At 43.1% G+C, this 23,909-nt stretch overlaps 1 protein-coding gene across 1 annotated transcript in view; it reads right to left on the reverse strand.

The window, feature by feature from the left end:
* The window catches only part of LEPR (leptin receptor), a 154,896-nt gene that overhangs the window by 16,049 nt on the left and 114,938 nt on the right, over positions 1-23,909 (reverse strand). Inside the window, exons 11-17 of the mRNA XM_089687952.1 lie at positions 16,422-16,570; positions 10,383-10,536; positions 10,204-10,286; positions 8,181-8,394; positions 4,692-4,871; positions 2,697-2,792; positions 1,304-1,409 (exon numbers count right to left, since the gene is read on the reverse strand). Of these exons, the coding sequence (XP_089544078.1) occupies positions 1,304-1,409; positions 2,697-2,792; positions 4,692-4,871; positions 8,181-8,394; positions 10,204-10,286; positions 10,383-10,536; positions 16,422-16,570 (982 nt within the window). The remainder of the gene's footprint in view (positions 1-1,303; positions 1,410-2,696; positions 2,793-4,691; positions 4,872-8,180; positions 8,395-10,203; positions 10,287-10,382; positions 10,537-16,421; positions 16,571-23,909) is intronic.

Genomic DNA, 23,909 nt, shown 5'->3' on the forward strand with positions numbered 1-23,909 from the left:
GAAACTGGAAAATTTGGATTTTTTTGCCTATCAATGCCCAATGATCCTCCAGATCACCAAGAGAGCAAAAAGACCTTTCAAACAATGGACCTTAATTAGGGTAGCTACACCACTCAGGATAAAGTTCAGACTCGTGGTAGGAAACATAAAAAAGAGTGCTCCACATTATTATTATATTATACAGTATTTATAAAGCGCCAATAGTTCGCTCAGCGCTGTACATTACAATGGGGGACAGAACAATAACAATACAATGCAAAACATGAGGGGATTGAGGGCCCTGCTCTTTCGAGCTTACAATCTAGGAGGGAGGGGAAGGTGGCACAGGAGCAGATAGCTGTGGGGGATGGGGTGGTAGGAAAAGTGGAGGAGGTCGGCAAGTTAGCAGGGGGTGGGGTAGGCTTCTCTGAAGAGGTGGGTTTTCAGGGTGCGCCTAAAGGAGAGGAGAGTAGGTGATAATCTGATGGGTTGGGGCAGGGAGTTCGAGAGGATGGGTGACACCCTGGAGAAGTCCTGGAGGCGGGCATGGGAGGAGGAGACCAGGGAACTAGAGAGAAGGAGGTCTTGTGAGGAGCGGAGTGTGCGTGTTGGGTGGTACTTGGATATTAGGTCAGTGATGTAGTTCGGGGCAGTATGGTGGACAGCTTTGTACATCAGTGTTAGGATTTTGAATTTGATCCGTTGCGCAATCGGAAGCCAGTGGAGGGATTGGCAGATACATAGTGTAAAACCATTAAGACAACATTTATTTAAAGCATGGTTGCACTCACATGAACGCAAACATCATTAGGCATTGATAGGCAAAAAATCCAAATTTTCCAGTTTCCAAAATGGCTACCGGCCAGTCGCGCATGCGCAGTAGTGTGTGTATGTGGCTCCACCCCTGTTTGGAAAGTCTTTACTTGCTTTCTTGGTGATCTGGAGGAGGATCCGATTGTCTGGCTTTCTGGGTTGTTTAACAAAGCGCGATTGACCACTCTTAACAGGGGGTCATGCTTTCTGGTAACCTTTTCCTATGAGTGGTTGGTGACACAACTGTCCTTGGATTTCCTTTGTTTCATCACAACCTCTGGGGACTTTTCCTTTCATTTTGGATGGACTATTTTTTATGACACATTGTTCACAGTTTTTTTCACTAATTATTTGTCACTTTATTAAGCGCTGCACTTTATGTATATATAACACATACACTACTCAATATTATTAATATTAATAGTAATGTTTCAGAGTGTCATTATTTTTGTTGGTCGAAGTTTTGCTCTAAACTCTCTTTTCCTGTCCAGTGACAAAAGACGACATTTACCTTTGATGCGATATTGCCAGAATTATCACCAGCAGAAAGGATGAAGCCGTTATTACAGGTAATATAACATATACGCCTCCATTATTCTTCATCTCGTTGGGTTCCTCTGCAAATAAAAAGTGAAAATCATCAAACAAAGAGAAACAAAAACATCATGACCATAACTTTATATCGCAGTCGCCAGGATCGAACGTTCTCTCTCCTTCATTGCCAATAAATGGATTACACCAGTGAATTTGTTTCCTGTAATCGATGAATTTGGAGCATTATCAGCTAATTAGAAGAAACCTGCGATAACAGGTTGTGTAGGCTGAAATTTTTGCCCTCCCTTCCTGAAAATGCTGTTTGCCTGGCTGTGTTGGTGAACCAATCATTTTACTAGTAGTCAGGAGTCACCAAGTTCTCCCTGACGTTCAGGGGCGGACTGATCATTTGAGCACTCAAGCACTAGCCGAGGGCCCGGGGTCAGTAGGGGGCCCCATAAGATGCCCCTGGTACCTTTCATAGGATTTTTTGGGTGTGGTTTGAGTGTGAGCAAGGACACAGGGACCCCATGATCTCTGATTGCCGGGGGCCCCATGAGTTGTCAGTCCGCCCCTGCTGACATTCTAATCAATATGTTTGTTCCAGGTAAGTGATGGCACTGATGCTAGAGGCAGCCAAGCAGGTAGCATTTTTCAGATGGAGGTCAGCAATGGTGGTCTCTGTGCTTCTCTTGCCATTCCAGGTCTCAGTGAAGGATGGGAGATGTAGCCTCACATACAGGAACAAGATAACGAGAGGCATAGCTCTGTACGCAGGAACTAAACCAACAGAGATATAGCTCAATATACAGGAACTATGAGACTCATAGCAAAAAATACTTTTGAATTTACCACTTTCTATGAACCCAGGTCATCCTGCACCTGCCCCCAGCCTGTGACTGGACAGCAAAAAGAGAAGCAGCACAGTGATGAGCTTATCTTTCTCTCACTCTGCTCTCTCCTCCTATCTGTGTGCTTGTTGTCAGCACATGAACTGATTGGCTCCTTGTGCTGCTTCTTCCTCTCAAACTCCAGTCCTGCTGTACAGGGACTGCAAGAAGCTGATACCAGATCACATTCAGGTACTTACACTGCTTGTATTTAAGTAATACATTTAATCCTAGATTGTAAGCTCCCAGGATCAGGGCCCTCCTTTCCTCTTGTATTGAACTGTATCGTTGCTGTATTGTCTCCCTGTATATTGTAAAGTGCTGAGCAAACTGTTGGCGCGATATAAATCCTGTATAATAATAATAATATATAAATCCTGTATAATAATAATAATAATTGTGCATTCATGATTACTGAGCTGCATTGCTGGGTTTTTTTTTACATCTGCTTAGAGTTCAGTTTTAATTTTCAGCATTTACCTTTAGAAAATTCATAGGTGATTTTCGGGCTTCCGACACCTTCCAGAAACACTGGAGTCAGGCTGAACTGGTATTTTTCAATGGTGAAAAAATGGTCTGTAAAATGAAAGTGAGGGATGGTGTCATTCTGGGATCCTCAGAAGAAAGGCAAAATGAAACAGAGTTTGTCTTAGAGCCTTGCATTGCACTGTCTACTCCAGGGTTTTTCAGCTGGGGTGCCGCAGCATTCTGGGGTGTCGCAGAGTCCTCAGGGGTGCCGCAGCCACATCCTGGTCTGAGAGCTACTGTGTTACCTCCCATACACTGCGACTCTGCCAGAAGAGAGAGTGCACAGCCCACACGGCTCTCTCCTCTTGCCTGCAGCTATGGGTACTAACAGGGGCAGACTGACAACTCATGGGGCCCCCGGGCAATTGGGTATCATGGGGCCCCTGTGTCCTTGCCCAAACTCAAAAAAGCCTATGAAAAAGGTACCAGGGGCATCTCATGGGGCCCCCTACTGACCCCGGGCCCTCGGGCAGTGCCTGAGTTTCCAAATGGTCAGTCCGCCCCTGGGTACTATTTATGGCAAAGCAGAAAGCTTTGCGGGGCCCCCATCCGCATCCTAACAACCAATGACATCATCGCTTGTTAAGGGCATGTCGGGTGGCAATACAGCTTTGTTAGTGCCCATAGCTGCAGGCAAGAGGAGAGAGCTGTGGGGGCTGTGCACTCTCCTGGCAGAGTCGCAGTGCACGGGAGTTGTGCTAAGAGGGGGGATGGGGGGGGGGGTGGAATTTGAGGAGGTTGAGCAAAGCCCACATTTGTGCTGGTGGTGAAGATTTGGTGGGGGGGTTGCGCTAAGAGGCAGGATTTGGAAGGGGAGATATGAGGGGGGTTTGTACTAAGAGGGGGGATTTGTGGGGAAGGGATCTGAGGGGATTGGGGAGGGTTGGAGCAGGGTTTGTACTAGGAGGGGGGGGGGGGGTGGGGGGGGGTTGTGCTAAGAGGGGGGATTTGGGGGGGGGGTTGAAGAGATAGTGCTAGGATAGGGAATTGGGAATTGTGAAGTGGGGTTTGTGCTAGGAGTGGGAATTTGGGAACAGGGATGTTTGTGCAAGGATGGGGGATGGGGAGGTTGTGCTTACAGAGAGATTTTGTGGGGGATTTGTGTTAGAAGGGGGGATTTGAGGGGGTTTTGCTAGGAGAGGGGATGGGGGGGGGGTTGTGCTAAGAGGGGGGATTTGGGGGGAGGTTTAGAGGATAGTGCTAGGAGAGGGAATTGGGGGGTCTGGAGTGGGGTTTGTGCTAGGAGTGGGAATTTGGGAACAGGGGGTTTGTGCAAGGAGGGGGGATGGGGAGGTTGTGCTTACAGAGAGATTTTGTGGGGGATTTGTGTTAGAAGGGGGGATTTGAGGGGTTGCTAGGAGAGGGGATGGGGGGGGGGGTTGGAGCAGGGTTTGGGAGCTGGGGGGGAGGGTTGTACTAAGAGGGGAGACTTGGGGGGTTGAGGGGATAGTGCTAGGAGAGGGAATTGGGGGGGGGGGGGTCCGGAGTGGGGTTTGGAATTTGGGAACAGGGGGGTTTGTGCAAGAAGAGGGGATGGGGAGGTGGCCTTAGAGAGGAATTTGGGATTTGGTGGGGGATTTGTGTTAGAAGGGGGGATTTCAGGGGGGTGTGCTAGGAGAGGGGATGGGGGGTTGGAGTAGGGTTTGTACTAGGAGTGGGGATTTGGGAGCTGGGGGGGGGGGTTTGCACTCAGAGGGGGGATTTGGGGGGGGGGTGCTAGGAGAAGAATTTGTTCTAGAAAGGAGAATTTGGAGGGAGAGTTAGAACCTACGATCACTGAACATTAACAGATGCGACGTGCGTGAACATGCGAAACGTGCGGCTCAGATGCACCTTCTGGTGTAAACGAGCCCTCAGACCGGTGTGCCCTGGGATTGTGCACAGATCAAAAGTGTGCCTTGACTGAAAAAAAGGGTGAAAAACATTGGTCTACTCTATTTCCTGTACCTTTAATGTAGTATCTGCTGACATTGGGGGGAATATACTCCCAGCGCACATGGGATTCATCGCGGAGGTTCTTCCATTCCAGGACAAACTCGAGGACTTTGTACTCCACCGGAAGCAGACTCCACACTGCGACCACACTTTTGTTCAGTGGGTGCACCTCCAGAGATTCCACTGCCTGCACTTAAAAGGCAAAACACACAATTTATTGAAAGTTGGCTGATCTGTAACCTAATTAAAGTGTATTTTTAGCTCCAATTTTTTTTTAATGAATTTTGGACAGTGAAAGCAATGGTTAAAATACCTGTCAGGGTTTATTTATTTATTTTTATATTTTTTGGTTCTTGTCTTAATGTCAGGGTTGGTTGAGTCACTGCTGGAGGCTCAGGTACAGGGGCACCTTCACAGATGGTCACCCCTTTTAGGCATTTTGTGCTATGCTATGCAAACCAACCAGGTCCCACTCTATGGGGTCTATGTGTAAAATATTTATTGTGTCAATGTGACAAACATTCGCACATTTAGAATGAAAATCTCTGTATTTTCTGCAATATACGTTCTTGCTACAGTATATCTTCAGGGCCACCTAGTGGCCATAATGTGTTTTTTTTCTATAAATACCTCAATCAGGAAAAAAACACATTGTGACCACCAGGTGGCAATGACATACATTCTAAATGTGCAGATGTTTGTGGCATCCACCCAACAAATGTTTTATATATAAACCCCATATCTATCCGTCTATGGAGGGGCCCATGTTTTTGATATTTACCCCCCTCCCACCTTATCAAATGTATCAAACACAATTTTTATATAGTTTTGAATAGAAAATGGACTGGTTAGAATCCGTGTCTGGAGGTCTTCTGGGGAGATTTTCCTTGTATTCTGTACAGAAAACTCAACAGGAATTGAGAAGCAATCTCTCCAAAGCGAGGGGAAATTTCTTTTTAGACAGTTGTTACCGTAACAGGTGTCCCCAGTGAAAAAAATTTCCTTTACTTCCTGTGTATACCTGTAAAATTTTGTACTTCTTATCATCTACTGTCCCAATGACAGCAGTCACCAGGACGAACAGAGAGAGTGATCCCCCCCCCCCCCCCCAGGTGGGACATAGACAGAAACAAAGGAGCTAAACCCTTCCCTACCCCACCCAAATTAAAAAAATGTTCTTGCTTTAAACATATTCAAAGGTGAAGGGCTGGACTGGTAACCTTTGGCCCGAGGGGACAACTATTTAACCCTTTCATGGTAGGGATAGGCTAAGTAAAGTGTTCCATGAAAAGGGTGGCATTGTGCCCAAGTGATTGGTGGGCATGGTAAAGGTGGGTGTGACTAAAGGACATGGTTTATTGTGATACACTATCAGGATATGGATCACCTGCTGTTGGCACTGTGCTTCCCAGAGCAGAAAAAGTTGTAGTGCTGTTGTCCACCAGTGGGTGTCTCCCAGAAGTCAGCAGATCCCAGTAATCAGTTTCTACCTGATGCTGGTTGCTGGGAGGGTACTGTATTTAGGTCCTTCTAGTGCCTCTCACGCTAGTGTTTTGCTTTGCAGCCAGATATTGCTTGCCATTCCCGAGTCTAGGTCCCGATCTTGCGTCTGCCTCCATCCTGTACCCTGCTACCTCTTTACTGCTCCCCTTGTAGCTGATCCCAGTCCTGGTTCCCCCTTCCAATCTGTTCCTGCATCTCCAGCTTACCCTTATTATTCGTGTTGCTTATTTTTGTACATATTGTACTTAATTAGGTTGCTAGTTAGGCATTTTGGTTATTGGGTTATGGTTCAATTATATCTTTATGCTCGCTGTGTTTTATGTTTGCTGGTGCTGGGATGTCTTTTGTTTTACTATTAATAAAATGACTTTACTGTATATAGCAGCGTTCACTAAATGGCGGACCACGGTCCGAGAACGGCCCCAGCAGAGCTCCCTTCCGGACCACCAGCCCGCAATGACAGATCCACCGCTGAGCAGGGCGGTCGTCACGGAAACATGACATCACAGTGTGTGCCCCGCCCCTCGCAGCAGGGGCGTATATAAGGAGGAAGTCAGGGGGGTCTGAATTCCCCCCCCCCCCAGTGGAGAGTTGCCAACCATCCCTGCAGCCCTCGAAATTTACACTAGCCCCCGAGTAGAAATAAGGTAGGGGGAGCGAGCAGTGCCGGGACTAAGGGTGTGTGGGAGGGGAGGGTGGCGGTGGAGGCAGGGACAATCAGCAATCTCCTGTGTGGCTTTCAATGAAGCAGCTGGAAGTCGCGGGAGGGAGAGGAGGAACACAGCAGCCGACAGCTCTGATGCATCTGAATGAGTCACATGAATCCAACCTACCATCCACCCACCCACCCCTCCCTTCCTTCCACCCACCCACCCCTCCCTTCTTTCCTTTCACCCCTTCCTTTCACCCACCCATCCCTTCCTCCCTTCCTTACTTCCCTTTCGCTGCCAAGTCCATACATAGTACGGACCTGACAGCGGGGGGTTTTACACACATGTACCCTGGGCTCCGCTTGCTTATCTGCAGGCCCAGGACCGACATAGAGGGTGCCGCTGGGTAGAAGGAAGGGAGCAGAGTGGACACACATCCTCTCTCCTTCCCTCTTTGTTGCTGACCCAGAAAGCGACATGTTTGATGTCACTTCCAAGTCCGCCTCTTAGTGTCCCCGGTCAGCATACCTGGGAGCGAATGTAATCCAATGCGATGTGCATAGCATTACCTTCAATGAAGCATAGGGGAGGCATCCAGGGTGAGAACCCGTCACCTAAAATTTATCACATAGGGGACTTTTTGTTCCCTATGTGATTAAAAAAAAAAATTTAAAGTTGTAAAAAACTAAATTTACATCCAAGCACATAAAATCCCCCCCCCCCAAAAAAAAAATGTTTGAGGCCCCCATCCCACTTCCACGTATATGCACCTATGAACGTAAAAACACGCATCGGGGGCACCTACACATAAAATGCCAATTGCGATACACATGTTACATATCGCCATGCATGCCGGAGTGAGAGCAATATTTCTAGCACAAGACCTCTTCTGTAACACTAAACTGATGACCTATAGGGGCTTTTAAAGTGTCGCCTATAGAAAATGTAGGGTACTAAAGTTTGACATGTTGGGTATCTATTTACTTGTTGCAACTTTGTCTTTTATATTCTACCAAAAAATTCAGTACTTTATTGCGTTTGTGTTCCCTAAAATTAAATTTAGTGTATTTTTTACTGAAATCTTAGGTTTTCTAGACCTGTGCGGTAATAGAGTGTTACATAAAAAATTGGTACTGCAACTATTTCATTCTCTAGTGTGTCTGTTTTCAGAAAATATATAATGTTTTGGGGGGGGTTATATAATCTTAAGGCCTAAAATAATTTTTTAATAATTTTTTAAGCATGTGTGCAAATAAAAATGTAAAAAAGGCTCTGGCAGCGAAAGGGTTAAAACACTAAGACTCATTAATAATACTTATTATATTTTATAATATCTTTTATGGTTTACCTGTGCTCATCCTTTGTGATAGCAATAAATTCCGGTTCATACTGGAATGACCAAGAGCATTGTGTGCTCGGACGGTGACGGTAACAACACTATTCTGAAGAGCAAATGTGTAGTTTGTGGAGTTTCCAATATATATTGATGAGATAACTACATCTGACTTTTCGTATAACACTTCATATTCCACAGGACTGCACAAGAAAGGATCCTTCACTGGCTGCAATACATATCAACAATGATTAACAAAACTTAAAGTCTAGTTCCCATCATATTTAATAAAGTCTGGGAGTAAAAACACATGGCCTACTTGAGTCATGATACAAAACTCGTATTGAAGCAACATGGTTGGGTACTATCTATAATATGTTTTTTATTTGTATTAACACTTCACTTTTTGAGACAAGCTTTTAGGGCCCTACCCCTTTCTTCTAGGTTCAAGCAGGACCGATATACTGAGGTTTAGCAAAATGCTGAGACAGAAACATTTTGGAAACTGGGGAAGAGTAAAAAAAACAACAACAAAAAACAACACGGGGTAATAAAAGTAAGCCTGATGAAGAGTAAAGAAGTGGGTTATGGAATGGGGACATAAGGAATTAGCTTAAAATATGTGTTCAAGGATTTTTTTAATCAGTCTGTAAATTGTAAGTCAACGGTTAACAGTTTCTTTTGGTCTTTTTTTAGTCTATGTTCAGCTCTTTTCTTTTTGCTTTTTCTCTACTCACTAAGCAAAACTTTAAAAGATCAATTTATGCCGTATTTTCAACCACATTAAACCAGCTTTTAATCACAAAAACCAAATGGATCAATGGAACTTATGATATTTTTTTTATCCAAACCATGACATTATTAAAACTGTTGATGGAAGGTTCTCTTGGTCCCTTTAACCATTTTGTGATCCAAACCATGACATTATTAAAACTGTTGATGGAAGGTTCTCTTGGTCCGTTTAACCATTTTATGATCAAAAAACTAGAAAAAGTGGTGGAATTTGACAAACATTGCCAGCACTACTTTTCAACATAAAGGCATAAAAAAAGGCCTTGTTTACGCACCCATGGCCGTTCCGTTAATATCAAAAACAAATTTTAGAACAAGAGTCATTGTTTGGTCCCCTAAACAAACTGCCATACAAAACCGATGTCGTCTGGGAACAGTTAGAGAAAAAAAACTTAATCTGTAAGTAAAGGCAATGCATTCTATACATAAATGAAGAGAATTTGGGATCTGGACACCACATAGAGCAACAATTCTTACCTGTAATTCATGATATCAAAATTATATTTTATATGAAAAATTTCATAGTGTTTAAATGCAAAAAAAAGTTCATAGATTGCCTATGGTAGCCTTTCTCAACTTCTTCAACGCAGAGGAACCCTTGAAATAATATTTTAGTCTCAGGGAACCCCTGCTAGATATTACTATATCTGCAATTCATGATACATTAGTGTGATGGTCAGTGGGAAAAATGCTCATTACACCTGTGGTCATTGGGAAGAATTACCGCCTTATAGATAGCTAAAAAGATCAATGGTGTCAGTGGGAACTTATCCGAGAGGCAGAAATTGCTCATTGCTCAAGGAACCCCTAGCAACCTCTGGAGGAACCCTGGTTGAGAAACCTTGACCTATAAGAAAGCTGCCATTTTTGGGGATTTAGTAATAGTCTCAGAAAAACGACCTTCCCAATTAATTAGGAACTTGTGGCATTACTGAGATAAACCATGGATGCAGCCATCTAATTGGCTGGACCTAGATCATTGAAAATGAAACCTATTTATAAGGAACTTGAGACATCACAAGGGCCATTCCCATCGTGCAGTCTAAAGAAACCGCAGGCAAGCTTCTTCCAGCCCTGGCAAGTACACCTCAATCTTTAACTATTTTTAAAAGGAGGATTGTATGTATTGAATTTACACTTAAGAGAAGCATTATAGTCATTACATATTCCAACTAGAAACCTTCTAACGTCAATAACGGCAAATTTTTGTTTCTACGTTTCATACACAGCACCCTTGTGTGTTTACCTGCCATTTTAATGTAATATTGTCTCCTTTCTGTAGATGATTACTTTGCACAATTCTCCAAAATTCTGGCCCCTTTACAGGTGCTGAAACATACATAAATGTATTTATTATTTATTATATATCATTATTTAAAATTCCACCTTTTCAACCTTCCTTAGTAAATAAAGTAATCATACTACCTCTGATGTCCTTGATGATTGGACTAATAGGATCACTCCAGTCGCTCCAGTACCCTGATTCATTCAAAGCTCTGCAGCGGACTTGAACGACATATGATTTACAGGCATCCACTTCCTCTATGGTGATCGAAGTATTAATATATATATCTAGAACCTGGAAAAAGTATTGGATTGTTTTATATTGTTTGTGTATCACTGATAGCCAACTGTGAAAAAAAATATTCAATGTGTTCATAAGAAGGTATCGTCATCAGACATTGGCTTATTAGTTTTTTTGGTGGACCTGTTTATCTGTCTAAATAAAATCACTATTTCATCTCCTTGTGGGTCGTAACTAGTCAAGCTGGGGTCTAACCTGGATAGTGCCCAGGTGACTGACATCCCATTGGATGATGTTGTAGCAAACTTGCTCATCAGAGATGGACGCGGAGTTCCCCTTTTCCTTTTTCTTTTCTTTTTATTTGAGGTATTCCTCGATCTTTCACTCCATACCCCCTCCCTTCCTGAGTGATAGATGGTGGGGGGGGTCAACCACAGGTTAAGACATCCTTAGTTTGGTGCCGAGCAGTCTGCGAAAGTGTAACCTTTCTCACCCATCATAAAACAGATAAGGCAGCTTCTCCCTGGACTTGAAAGAAGTTGGAACCTCATAAAACTGACCAGCAGGTGACAGGAGTTAATTGAACATCCCTCAGGTCAGCTGTCACCCCCCCCCCCTGCCCCCCCCTCCCCCGCAACGGGATTTTAAAAAGGACAAGCTGCAAGCCTGGAGGTAAGCTAAGAAGAAAAGCACATCTCCTGAGTTTAACATCGTAACAGAGGAGATCAAAGATCCTTCCTGCTCTGCACTTGGATCAGCTTACAAACCAAGGCATATTGGCAAGTAACTTAACCCTTTAACTTTCTTCCTATCTCTTTGCTGTACCTTTATATGCATATATATATATATATATATAGTTACATTTTCTTTGTAAATATTTTATTGCACCTGTTTGACTCTTTTAGTAATAAATCTTTCTTTCTGAAAGTGTTAAACTGTTTCTAAGCGCTTACTTGCAATTCACAAATTCCTGCCTTTGAAGAGACGCTACTGTGTTTGTTTAATCCTCTGCCCAATCGGCCTGCGGTGACCGTATTGGACAGGCGACTTTTCAATCATTATAGTGTATATTTGATAATGGGATTTTCCCAGTCTCCGACAAAAGTGGTAGTGGCAGTAGAGGGTTAGTTGCGTAATTAACTTGACCCAGTAACAAGGGCATTCAGGCTGCAGGCACTGATTGTAGCCCAATAGCTGGACAATCGCTGTGCAGGGTGCAGCTGGGTAGGGCCTTGTTACGCGCATCACACCGCGGTTTTAGATCGGCCGGTCCTTCGGTCACGAGTTGGTGAGAAGGCCTGGGGTCTGACGCCGCGGGTGTGATGTATTACTGTTAGTCGCGGTCGTGCGATTGTCGCATGTTGGTGCCGGCGACCGTGCAATCGTGACAGATGTCTGCAAGGTTCTTGGGACAATGCCACTTGGCAAAGTCAACAGCATGACACCAATGAGCTGTCTGTAATGGTGGCATTCTGACTACCACTGTAAGATAGACAGTCTTCACACTGACCACCAAGCCTTTTCTTTTTGTGATCAGGAAAGGAATACTTATAAAAGATGTGGCGAGCGCTTCTTGTATAACAATAAAGAATATATAAGCAGCTAAAGCACTGAAAGGAGATCACAACAGCCTCAGGTGAAGATAAATAAATAAAGTGCAGCGCTAAAAATAAACAGAAAATTCGATCTAGAAAGTTCTGGTCTAGAAAATTCGATCTAAAAAGTTCGTTCTGAAAATATCAAAAGTTCATAGAATCAGCGATAAAGTAGATATGACACAGCTTATGAGAAATCCGGAACAAATGGCAGAAGTGCGCACTCACCGACCGCGCATAGGAAATGCGCATATGTTTAATCAATTCTGCAGAGTATCGATCTCCCTCAGGAAGGGGTGTTATCATGCGATGGTCAGCTGGGCTCACAGAACCTCCCAAGGATCGGGATAGATCGGCCGGATACAGACTCCAGGTGAAGGCTTCCCTCCTCTGGATGAAGTGGAAAACGGTGTCTGCTGACCCCTCAATAAGGGGCAAAGAGTGGGAGAGTACCCATAGTGTAGTATTTCAAAAGATAATTTTATTGGTAATAAACAGTGCAGGGTATATCAGTAGTGATGCTAGGCAGATGGCCAGACATATAAAGTGAATCACATAAAATTAGATTAAAAAGCAAAAACCACTGACCCTGAATGAAGAAGCCGCCAGACCTCCTCGTGGTCTGGGCGGCAATAAGGCGTCACAGGCTGTCAGTTCCTCCTGAGGCCTTTCGTGCTAAGGCACATCATCAGAGGGGATACTGACAGCTCTGTGACAGACGCCGAATCTTCAAATAGCAAAAAACGGGAGTCGCGCATGCGCACTGACTCGCCGCCATTTTCGGAGAGACCGTGCAACTGCGCATGCGCGCGCGGCTAAGCGCCATTTTGCCGTGGATATCTGGAACTGTCAGCTGTAATGCATTACATACCGCTGACAGAGCACATAGAACAGTGCATTTGAGCCAGAACTGATGGCTCACGATCCCAGGGGAGATAATCAATATGGGAATCCTGGTTTATATCCAGTCAGGACAGCTACAAACCACTTCCTTAAATAATGTAGCACCAAGCTTGGTGACAGAAAAGGGGAATAAACTAATATACCCACGGTGTAAAGGGTGCTCCAGGTCCTCAAATCTTATTAATTAAAATCTTATAAAAAATAAACGTCACAGAAAGTACAATAATACTAACAGTGAAATTAAAATGATACTTTTAAAAGAGCAAAGGTACAAAGCTATAATGTGCAATAATCATCCTAATCAAAAACAATGCCAGTAAACCGGCATTTAGAGACTAAAAAGATAGCTGGGACATGATAGTACCCAGCGATCCAAGTATAAAATGGAACGCTAAATGCTACTAATTAGTGGTATATTCCCGGGGATATGATGGTGAGTTGCAAGTCCCCTTGATAAGTGATTAATCACCATTTGGTGAGGTATCGGAGAAAACATTAGTTTGTCCATGGCACGAAGGTGCTCAAGATTCAACAATCAGTGATATGCATAAAAATACGCATTTAAATGAATAAAAAAATGAATAAAAAGGAAGGAAATATATTCCAATGTAAAAACACCCTTATTAATACGCTAAAATCAGCTCATGAATTAATGAATAGGATAGCATAAAATAGTGAATAGAATAGCATAGAATGAAATAGGATAGCCACAAAAATGTAAACAAAGGTCAATATTTGTCAATCCTGAGTAAAAAGTCACAAAGTGCGTCTAGAGAAAAATGGGTATACCGGATGTTAATTGTTTGCTATAAAGCAGTTAATATCAATCTCAATATTATGTCCCCTAGGGTATAGGGTATCTAATTCGTAGACAGTTGACAGTTCCAGATATCCACGGCAAAATGGCGCTTAGCCGCGCGCGCATGCGCAGTTGCACGGTCTCTCCGAAAATGGCGGCGAGTCAGTGCGCATGCGCGACTCCCGTTTTTTGCTATTTGAAGATTCGGCGTCTGTCACAGAGCTGTCAGTATCCCCTCTGATGATGTGCCTTAGCACGAAAGGCCTCAGGAGGAACTGACAGCCTGTGACGCCTTATTGCCGCCCAGACCACGAGGAGGTCTGGCGGCTTCTTCATTCAGGGTCAGTGGTTTTTGCTTTTTAATCTAATTTTATGTGATTCACTTTATATGTCTGGCCATCTGCCTAGCATCACTACTGATATACCCTGCACTGTTTATTACCAATAAAATTATCTTTTGAAATACTACACTATGGGTACTCTCCCACTCTTTGCCCCTTATTGAGGGGTCAGCAGACACCGTTTTCCACTTCATCCAGAGGAGGGAAGCCTTCACCTGGAGTCTGTATCCGGCCGATCTATCCCGATCCTTGGGAGGTTCTGTGAGCCCAGCTGACCATCGCATGATAACACCCCTTCCTGAGGGAGATCGATACTCTGCAGAATTGATTAAACATATGCGCATTTCCTATGCGCGGTCGGTGAGTGCGCACTTCTGCCATTTGTTCCGGATTTCTCATAAGCTGTGTCATATCTACTTTATCGCTGATTCTATGAACTTTTGATATTTTCAGAACGAACTTTTTAGATCGAATTTTCTAGACCAGAACTTTCTAGATCGAATTTTCTGTTTATTTTTAGCGCTGCACTTTATTTATTTAGGAAAGGAATACTGTTGTTTGATATAAAGTTGAAAACTTTGGGGATGAGGAAGCTGAGCCTGAGAATGCCCCTACCTTGATGGTCAGTGGGAAGACTGTCTCTCTTACAGTGGTAGTCAGAATGCCACCATTACAGACAGCTCATTGGTATCATGCTGTTGGCTTTGCCGAGTGGCATTGTCCCAAGAACCTTGCAGACACCATCCAAGTCAATCACCCATGACTCAAGGAACCCCTAGCAACCTCTAGAGGAAACCTGGAGTTCCACGGAACCCTTGTTGAGAATTGCTGTTCTAAACTGTTAGGAAAAACACAATGAGGGGTTTATGCAGATTGATGCAGAATAAACCAAGAGCCAGTCCAGTTTAAATCCAAAAACTGATTTGTAATCATTTGAAAGAAACTCTGTAACTGATTGTGTGGAAATTCAAGAAAACAATTCTATGTATTTCTGAAGAATGCATAACTTTTTTTGAAAATATTTTTATTCTACCTACAGTACCTCTGGTCCTGGAAAGGGGAATGGAATCTGACAAGCCTACCTCTAAAAAGTTCTCAGCTAATCGATTCAGGTCAATCAATATACGTGGCGTAGCAATATGATGGTGAGTCACGCAGACATTCACACTCGAGCATGTTCTGATATGTTCTAGCCTGCACTCTCCTGGGTTGCAGACCAGTGGACTCAGTCTTTACAGAGTAGTAGAAGAAATAAAATGTGTATGTGTTGCTCTGTTGGCGGAACATGAGTGACAGGAAACTGGAGCAACGAATTAACAAATTTTGTGTGAAAATTGGCAAAAGTGAGAGTGAAACTTTAGCTCTACTACAACAGGCTTGTGATGAAGAAATAATGAAGAAATCAAGTGTTTTTGAATGGCATGGGCGATTTAAGGAGGGCGGGGAGATATCTACAATGACGCAAGAAGTGGGCAGCCAAAAACTCAACGGACGTATGCAAATGTGGAAGATAAAAAAGTTACGGGAATCTGTTCAAAGGAAACAACTGGAACTCTGGCCTGACAAGTTGACTTTCCACCACGACAATGCTCCTGCACATGATGCATTAAGTGTTCACGAGTTCCTGGCCTAGAAATCCATTCCAAAACTTGACCAACCACCTTATTTCCCTGACTTAACACCCTGCAACTTTTAGCTGTTTCCAAAATTTTAAAAATACCAGAACAGGACACAGATTTGATGACATTCCAGACATCCAGTGTGTCGCGACAAAGATCATGTGCAGCTGCTGTGTTCCAGAAAGCAAGTTCCAGTAATGTTTCCAGTAGTTGCACAATTGTCCACAAAAGTGTGTCGCTTCATAAGGGGACTACTTTGAAGAAGACAACAGCTGCAAATATAAATATATATATATATATATATTTATATATATGTTTGTTTTTTTTTAAAATATCCGTTCTGGGAATTAAATCGTCACACCTCATATATATGGATGCTGATTTATCTAGTCAGGGGAGAATCAAACAATTTATAAATCACCACTGCCAGGATTTTAGAATTGTATGAGCCTCCAAAAGCCTGGAAAATCTCCTAAATTTTCAGACAAATAAAACTTTTTTGAAAGGAAGATTCTTTTTGTTTGAGCATTGCTGCTTCTGACCATTAATGGGGTTAATCTGCAAAACACAGTACGATCTGACAACAAATCTGCTTCAACTATTACACATCTCAGCTATTTCTTCTTAATTTCCCCCAATGGTGTCCCCCAAACCATACTTCCTATAAGAAGAAAACCAGTACCTTCCATCCGCTTTCTTGCCTCTGCATGCGGTAGCGAACCTGGAAGTGGAAGTCAAAGACAGCAAATGTCGGCTGTGTCCACATCACCAGTAAATATCCTGTGCCCATTGTCATCTCAGCCTGGATGTTGGATGGAGCATATGGCTTCACTAAAAATAAATAAATAAATAAATAATTTATCTTCTTAACCTCCTCGGCGGTATGATTCTTTCTGATTTTTTGTGCTGAAAGCGGTACCATTTTTTTGCATAGAAATATGTCGTTTTTTATTGTAGGCTGTAATTTTTAGGAATAACTCACTGAAATCTGTACGAACAAGAGTCTAGTAAACATTCCGGATATGATAAAACTTGAAACATAAATTATAATTTAATAAATAATCATAAAAAATAATAATATAATAATAATAATAATAATAAATTGAATTCAATAATATAATCAAACAACCAAAAACACTGAAATTTGAAATACAGAGGCAAAATTCGCCTGAACATCGCTGAGCAAAGTCGCAAAATCGTTTTCAGTGTCTAATGATGAATTTCCCCCACGAATCATTATCACTCAATTCTGCAAGTGGTTCTGATTTACTATCACTGTTCTAAAACCGCTTTTGACATAAAGGGATGCTTTTTGGACGCCATGGACTTTTCTCAGTTTCCAGGCAGAAAGAACAGTCAAAATGCAGGCAGGGCGCAGGACAAAGCACTCGGGACAAAATGTATGTGAAATGCATTGAAACAACAATGACAGCAAAAATGACATTTTTCGACAATTTAAAATTTCGCGCCGGTTCCGGCACCCATACGTCCCGACGTCACAGGGACCGGAACACGGAAGCCGGATGCCGGCATCGGCCGGAGGAGATGGCCGGGGACGCTGCAGGGGACACATCGTGGAAGCGAAGGACAAGGTAAGTGCTGCAGGGACCCCCGGAGAATGCCGCATGGTAAGCCCGAGTGTAGCTCGGGGTTACCGATCTTGGTACTGAAATTTTACCCCGAGCTACACTCGGGAATACCGCTAAGGAGGTTAAACAGTTTTAACAGATTTTTTTCAAATGTAGTCAAAGTATATGTATAGGCGTGTATAGGGTTAAACTTCCTTTCTGGTTTTTATTGATATCTCTGTCCCTACTGGGTAGATTTGCCGTTTCTACTTGCCCTGGTGGTGACCATTGTCAGAGAGATATAAAGTGGTGGGAAATCCAAAAAGAGGTGTCACGAGAACAAGAGGGTTGAATCTTTCAATCCTGGAGACAACTGTCTTATGCAGGCCATAGATGGGGAGAAAAAACGGCAGATTTTTCTTTTAAAAAACGAAAATTCGGTCGTTCAAGCGGCCGACGTTACCATCAATGGTAAAAAAAATTTTCATCCCTTCTACAGCTGGCAAAAAGTGTCCCTGCAGAGAGCTCCGCTATTTCTGACAGTTCTCTGACAGTTCCTTCACATTTACAGCGGTTGAAACATTGTATCTATTTGTTTCCATTTAGGATACAGATGTTTTTATTCGGAAACAAATAGATACAATGTTTCAACCGCTGTAAATGTCAAAGAACTGTCAGAGAACTGTCAGAAATAGCGGAGCTCTCTGCAGAGATACTTTTTGCTGGACTGGAATTCTTATTTTCATCCTACTTCTTCTTCTTCTTCTTCTTCATCCTCATCCTCTTCTTCATCATCATCCGCATCCTCTTCTTCTTCATCCTCATCCTCTTCTTCTTCTTCATCCTCTTCTTCTTCTTCTTCATCCTCATCCTCTTCTTCTTCTTCATCCTCATCCTCTTCTTCTTCTTCTTCTTCATCTTCTTCATCCTCATCCTCTTCTTCTTCTTCATCTTCTTCTTCTTCATCCTCATCCTCTTCTTCTTCTTCTTCTTCATCTTCTTCTTCATCTTCTTCTTCTTCCTCATCCTCTTCTTCATCCTCATCCTCATCTTCTTCTTCTTCCTCATCCTCTTCTTCTTCTTCTTCTTCTTCTTCATCCTCATCCTCTTCTTCTTCTTCATCATCCTCATCCTCTTCTTCATCCTCATCCTCTTCTTCCTCATCCTCTTCTTCTTCCTCCTCATCCTCTTCTTCTTCTTCCTCTTCTTCATCCTCTTTTTCATCCTCTTCTTCATCCTCTTCCTCTTCTTCTTTTTCTTCTTTTTGTCTTCCTCTTGCAGGTCACTGCTCATGCGCAGATTTTTTATCGGTAAAAAATCAGCCGATTGGCCCATTAATGCCGCGAAAATCGGCCGATCGGCCGATTTTTTTCCAACTTTACCAAAAAAAAAAAAACGGCCAAAATCCCGAAAAACGGCCGACCAAATCGCCCACTAACGATCCGAAAATCGGCCGATTTTATTTTCGGCCGACAAATCGGCCAATTTTCGACCCATCTATGGCCTGCATTAGAGGGTGTTCCTGCTTCTTTTGTGGCGATAGCAGCTGTAGCGTATCTCAAAGCCATAAACAGTAATGTTCAATGTCATTTAGGTTTTAAAGTGGGTAAATCTAAACCAGCCCCAAGATCAGCCCACACAGTGCCACGTTTAGAGATATGTGCAGCCGTTTTGTCAGTTGAGTTAGCAGAACTGGTTTTTGCAGAAATGGACTTTAACCCGATGCAGTTACATACTACACTGACAGCAAAATTGTCTTAGGTTATGCAGCACCCTCCTAGGAAAGCTAGGGGGAGCTAGTTAATATTTTTTTTTTCAGCCAGAGACTGAAACCAGCCTGGTACAATAGTCAGAGGGGTCACATTTGGGTCAGGGCTGAGAGGCTCTGCAGATCAGCTCACTGATATCTCTCCCTGATCTAGAGACTTGGAGAAGTCTCTAGAACTCAGTGGGTGAGGATGAGGAAGAGCTGGTCTGCACACTTAAGGGATTCTGACCAATGCCCAAGCAGGAGGCTTAACATGGGGTCAGGACAGCAAATTTAGGTCAGGGCTGAGAGGCTCTGCACATCAGCTCACTGATATCTCTCCCTGATATAGAGACTTGGAGAAGTCTCTAGAACTCAGAGGGTGGGGATGAGGAGGAGCTGGTCTGCACTCTTAAGGGACTATGACCAATCCCCAAGCAGGAGACTTAACGTGAGGTCACAACAGCCCTTAAGAGTGACTAAGTCTGCACAGTAGCAGGAGAGTTCGGGTGGAAGATGTGAGAGCAGGAGCCTCGGAGGAGGCCCAGAGAAGGGGCCTGTCTCTAGGAGAGTTGCTGACAGGAGGAAAGCTGAACCTCTCTGGCCCCCTGAGAGAGGACCATCTGTGGAGCTGAGGAAGGAGCTAGCCCAGCAGAAGGCCTGAAAGCAGCTACTGACCTGCAGCATACAGAGGAGGGGAAGTGAGTAATTCTACACCCTCTGGACAGGAATAGGGGAGAGGGCATTTGGGTGGGAAACCTGAATAGCCCCAACTGGACTGTGTTTTTTTAAGAGTCAGATTCTAGATCCCCTTGTCCAGGGATTTCTACTCCAGGAGAGGCTGGATAAATCTCTAATGAAGAGAAGAGAACCCCCCCTGAGCACTTATAAATAGCTTCAGGAAGTTTCCTCAGTTAAACAGTTCCTTAGGCATCCCATGTATCCCTCATTCCCATCCAAGTTAAAATCCCTTAATGAAATTAAAAAAACAAGTTCAAGGACTGTTGACTGTCTCTGGAGTGCAAGGCTGGAAGGAAATGCATGCTGTCTGGCTGTGCAGGACTATAGGGCGACCCAAATCTTCAGCAACTCTGAAGTCCTAGTGCTACATTTATATTTACAAAAGCTACAGAAGATTTCATGTGTATGTCTCAAACAGGATAATCCACATTAGAAAATCCACTGAACGAGATCAGTGGCATTATTGTGGCAGCACCCAAATATGGCAATTTCCCCTTTAAACTTTAACACTTCTAGCAACCTCTGTTTGCAAAAGCAAGGTTTTCAGCTAACTCTCCCCCTCCCTTATTTCCTGTGAATAATATTTACCAGCTTTTAGCTAATACCTTTATCTGCAGCTGCTATTTCAAGGTTATATTCTGCAGAGTTTAAAAAGCCCTTTGAAAGTATAGAAAGTGAAAGAAGGAATGTATGCACTGTGATGTAATAATTGGTAAATACGCTTGTAAGAAGTTTTCTATAACTCACTTAGCAGATGAGAGCATGAGCCGTCTGTTAGGTCAAACATTGCTGTTTTTAATAAATCACTTGTTTTCCTCAGAAGTCCATGTCCGGAGTTTTCTGGTTTTCCAAATTGCTACTACATTATGCTACCACTAATCAGAACCCAGTAGATTATGGCACCAGACTAAAACAAACCAACTGGTTCTCAGGCCCAGATTTTTTTACAGCATGCAGATACAAGTGAGTCACCAAGTTATTTGACCTTACTGAACCAAATTCTAACAGCGAGATCAGACCTGAAGTGACAGCCTAGGCAACCACAATGCATGAACGCAGGTTAGGCTCACATAGATTTCTCAGATTCTCAAGTTGGAAGTCTTTTGTGAGAGGTATAGCCACACTTATTCACATCAATAATTATCTTTCCAGCAGCACTGCTAGAGTATACCTCCAACTGGTCTCAAATTTAGTAGCCATTTTCCAGAATAAAGAGCTACCTAGTTAAATGTTACAGTAATTCAACGATACATGTAGTGGTTTATATTTTTACCAGACGGTAAGTGTTCTGTATTCACATCATTGTGTTGAGTATGGAGCCATCTATTGGGCATTCACTGCAATTGCACTCTTTTGTACCTTTGTCAATAAAGAACCGAGTGTCTTATGCTTGTTAAAAATAAAGATTTCCCATCTACCACTTCAGTTGCAGTTTAGCTTCCAGTAGAAAACCCAAGTGAAGGCCTCCTTACTCCATTTGATACACATATGCCTGTAAGTTCTTTCATTGTTTTTGTCAAAGTCATATATAAAATTGTGCTAAAATGTTTGCATACCCTGGTAGAAATTGTGAAATTTTGGCATTGACATTGAAAATATGACCAATCATGCCAAGAACTGTCTTTTATTTAAGGATAGTGGCCATATGAAGCCATTTAGTATCACATAGTTGTTTGGCTCCTTTATAAATCATAACAGCAATCACCCAAATGGCTCTGATCAAAGGTTTCCTTCCCCTGGAATGTTTGGCCTTGGTACAGACACACAAGATGACATACACTTGAGTTAAAATGGCAGTTAAAGGTTAGTTTCCCATATCTTTGGCTTTCAAAATTGCAAATAGTGTCAGTGTATAAATAGTTAATGAGATTGATAGCTTTCACGTGGATGCACTGAGCAGGCTAGATACTGAGCCATGGGGAGAACTGTCAAAAGACCTGCGTAACAAGGTAATTGAACTTTATAAAGATGGAAAAGGATATAAAAAGATGTGCAAAGCCTTTAATATGCCAGTCTTACCAGTCAGTACTGTTAAATCACTTATTAATAAGTGGAAAATTCAGGGATCTGTTGAAACCAAACCAAGTACAGGTAGACAAAAAGATTTCAGCCACAACTAGCAGAAGAATTGCTCGGGAAGAAAAAACTCACAGGTAACCTCAAGAGAAATACAGGCTGCTCTGGAAAAATACAGTGTGGTTGTTACGAAGTGTCAACAATGGGGCAGTATTATTCCCACTGACACCAATGATGGGGCACTGTTCCTCCCACTGACACCAATGATGGGGCACTATTCCTCCCACTGACACCAATGATGGGGCACTATTCCTCCCACTGACACCAATGATGGGGGACTATTCCTCCCACTGACACCAATGATGGGGCACTATTCCTCCCACTGACACCAATGATGAGGTATTGTTTGCTCTCACACTAGGACATTTTCTACTCCCACTGGCCACAATCCCACCCCCCTAATGCCTGAAGGACAGTAAAGTGGCCATTTGTTTGGAAAGATTGAAGATCCCTGACCTAGATGAATGATGTGCACAGTGCTCACTGGATCTCCTGGGATATGTATGGCACAATACATATCCCAATAAAAAGATCTCCAAAGCCTTTAATATGCCAGTCTTGCCAGTCAGTACTGTTAAATCACTTATTAATAAGTGGAAAATTCGGGGATCTCTTGAAACCAAGTCAGTTACAGGTAGACAAAGAAATATTGAGCACAATCAAATGTACTTGAACAAAAATGAGCTGCATGGTTGAGTTACCAGAAAGTAGCCTTTACTGTTCCAATGCCCCCTCCCAACAGAAATCCCTCAAATCCCCCCTCCTAGCACAAATCCTCTTCCCCCTCCCAACAGAAATCCCCCCTCCAAGCACAAATCTGCTTCCCCCTCCCAATATAAATCCCCCCTCCTAGCACAAATCCTCTTCCCCCTCCCAACAGAAATCCCCCTTCCAAGCACAAATCCGCTTCCCCCTCCCAATATAAATCCCCCTTCCAAGCACAAATCTTCTTCCCCCTATCAACAAAAATCCCCCAAATCACCACTCCTAGCACCCCTCCACCCAAATTTCCCATCCTAAAACAATTCTAACTGCCTGCTGTCTCCCAAATTCCCCATCCCAACACAAATCCTCTCATCCCAACACAAATCCTCTCACCCCCAATCTCCTCATGTTGCCCCCACACCTCCCATGATACCACAGTGCCCAGGGCAGCCACCTCTTTCCTTGTCCCAGCCCTGCAGTGAGCCATTTCAGTCCAGGAGAAGAGGCTGTACAACTGTGGAAGACTGAAGGGAAGGACTGAGATCAGATTTAAGTGAACCCTTGAGGAGAGAAACACAAAATCTGCATGTCAATTATAGAACTAAATCTTCTTCCTGTGTCCAAATCAGTACATTTGCTTAGACTGAACATTTGTAACATTATGGTGGGTAAAGTGATGTGAATCACACCAGTCAGTGTGAAATCAGGAGTGACTCCATTTAAAATTGTAATCAATAACAACTGTTAGGGTCACCATACACATTACAATCTGACCGTACAATCTTTGTACAATGAACTTTAGATTTATCAAAACTCCCATATCAAGAAAGTTGACTGCCACTGCCTCAAAGGGGTTGATTTACTAAAACTGGTGCGCACAGAATCTGGTGCAGCCGTGTATGATAACCAATCAGCTTCTAACTTCAGCTTGTTCAATTAAGCTTTGACAATAAAACCTGGAAGCTGATTGGTTACTATGCAGAGTTGCACCAAATTCCGCATCAGTTTTAGGTTCTAAAAAACCTCCTGATCCACCGTGCAATACCGAGCTTCCACTTCACACCAGCAGGTGGCAACAAGCCCACAAGAATGGGATTTTATATGAGAACTTGACAGAATACTTCCAATTTTCAAAATGCTCACACAAAATTTCCCCCCAGAAAAAATGGTTATCCTCTTTATTATTTTGTTCTGTTTTGTTTTTTTAGATAAATATATTTGTATGCTCAGCTTAACACATATTCATTTATCAGGATGTTTATTTTTTTTTAAATTGCATTTCTATTTCCATTTAGCCCTGGTTCACACTGCTGCGACTTCAGGTGTGACATGC

The sequence above is a fragment of the Staurois parvus genome, unplaced genomic scaffold (genome assembly GCF_062004578.1).
Source record: "Staurois parvus isolate SC_StPar_1 unplaced genomic scaffold, SC_StPar_1.0 ptg000441l, whole genome shotgun sequence".
NCBI classification, from domain to species: domain Eukaryota; kingdom Metazoa; phylum Chordata; class Amphibia; order Anura; family Ranidae; genus Staurois; species Staurois parvus.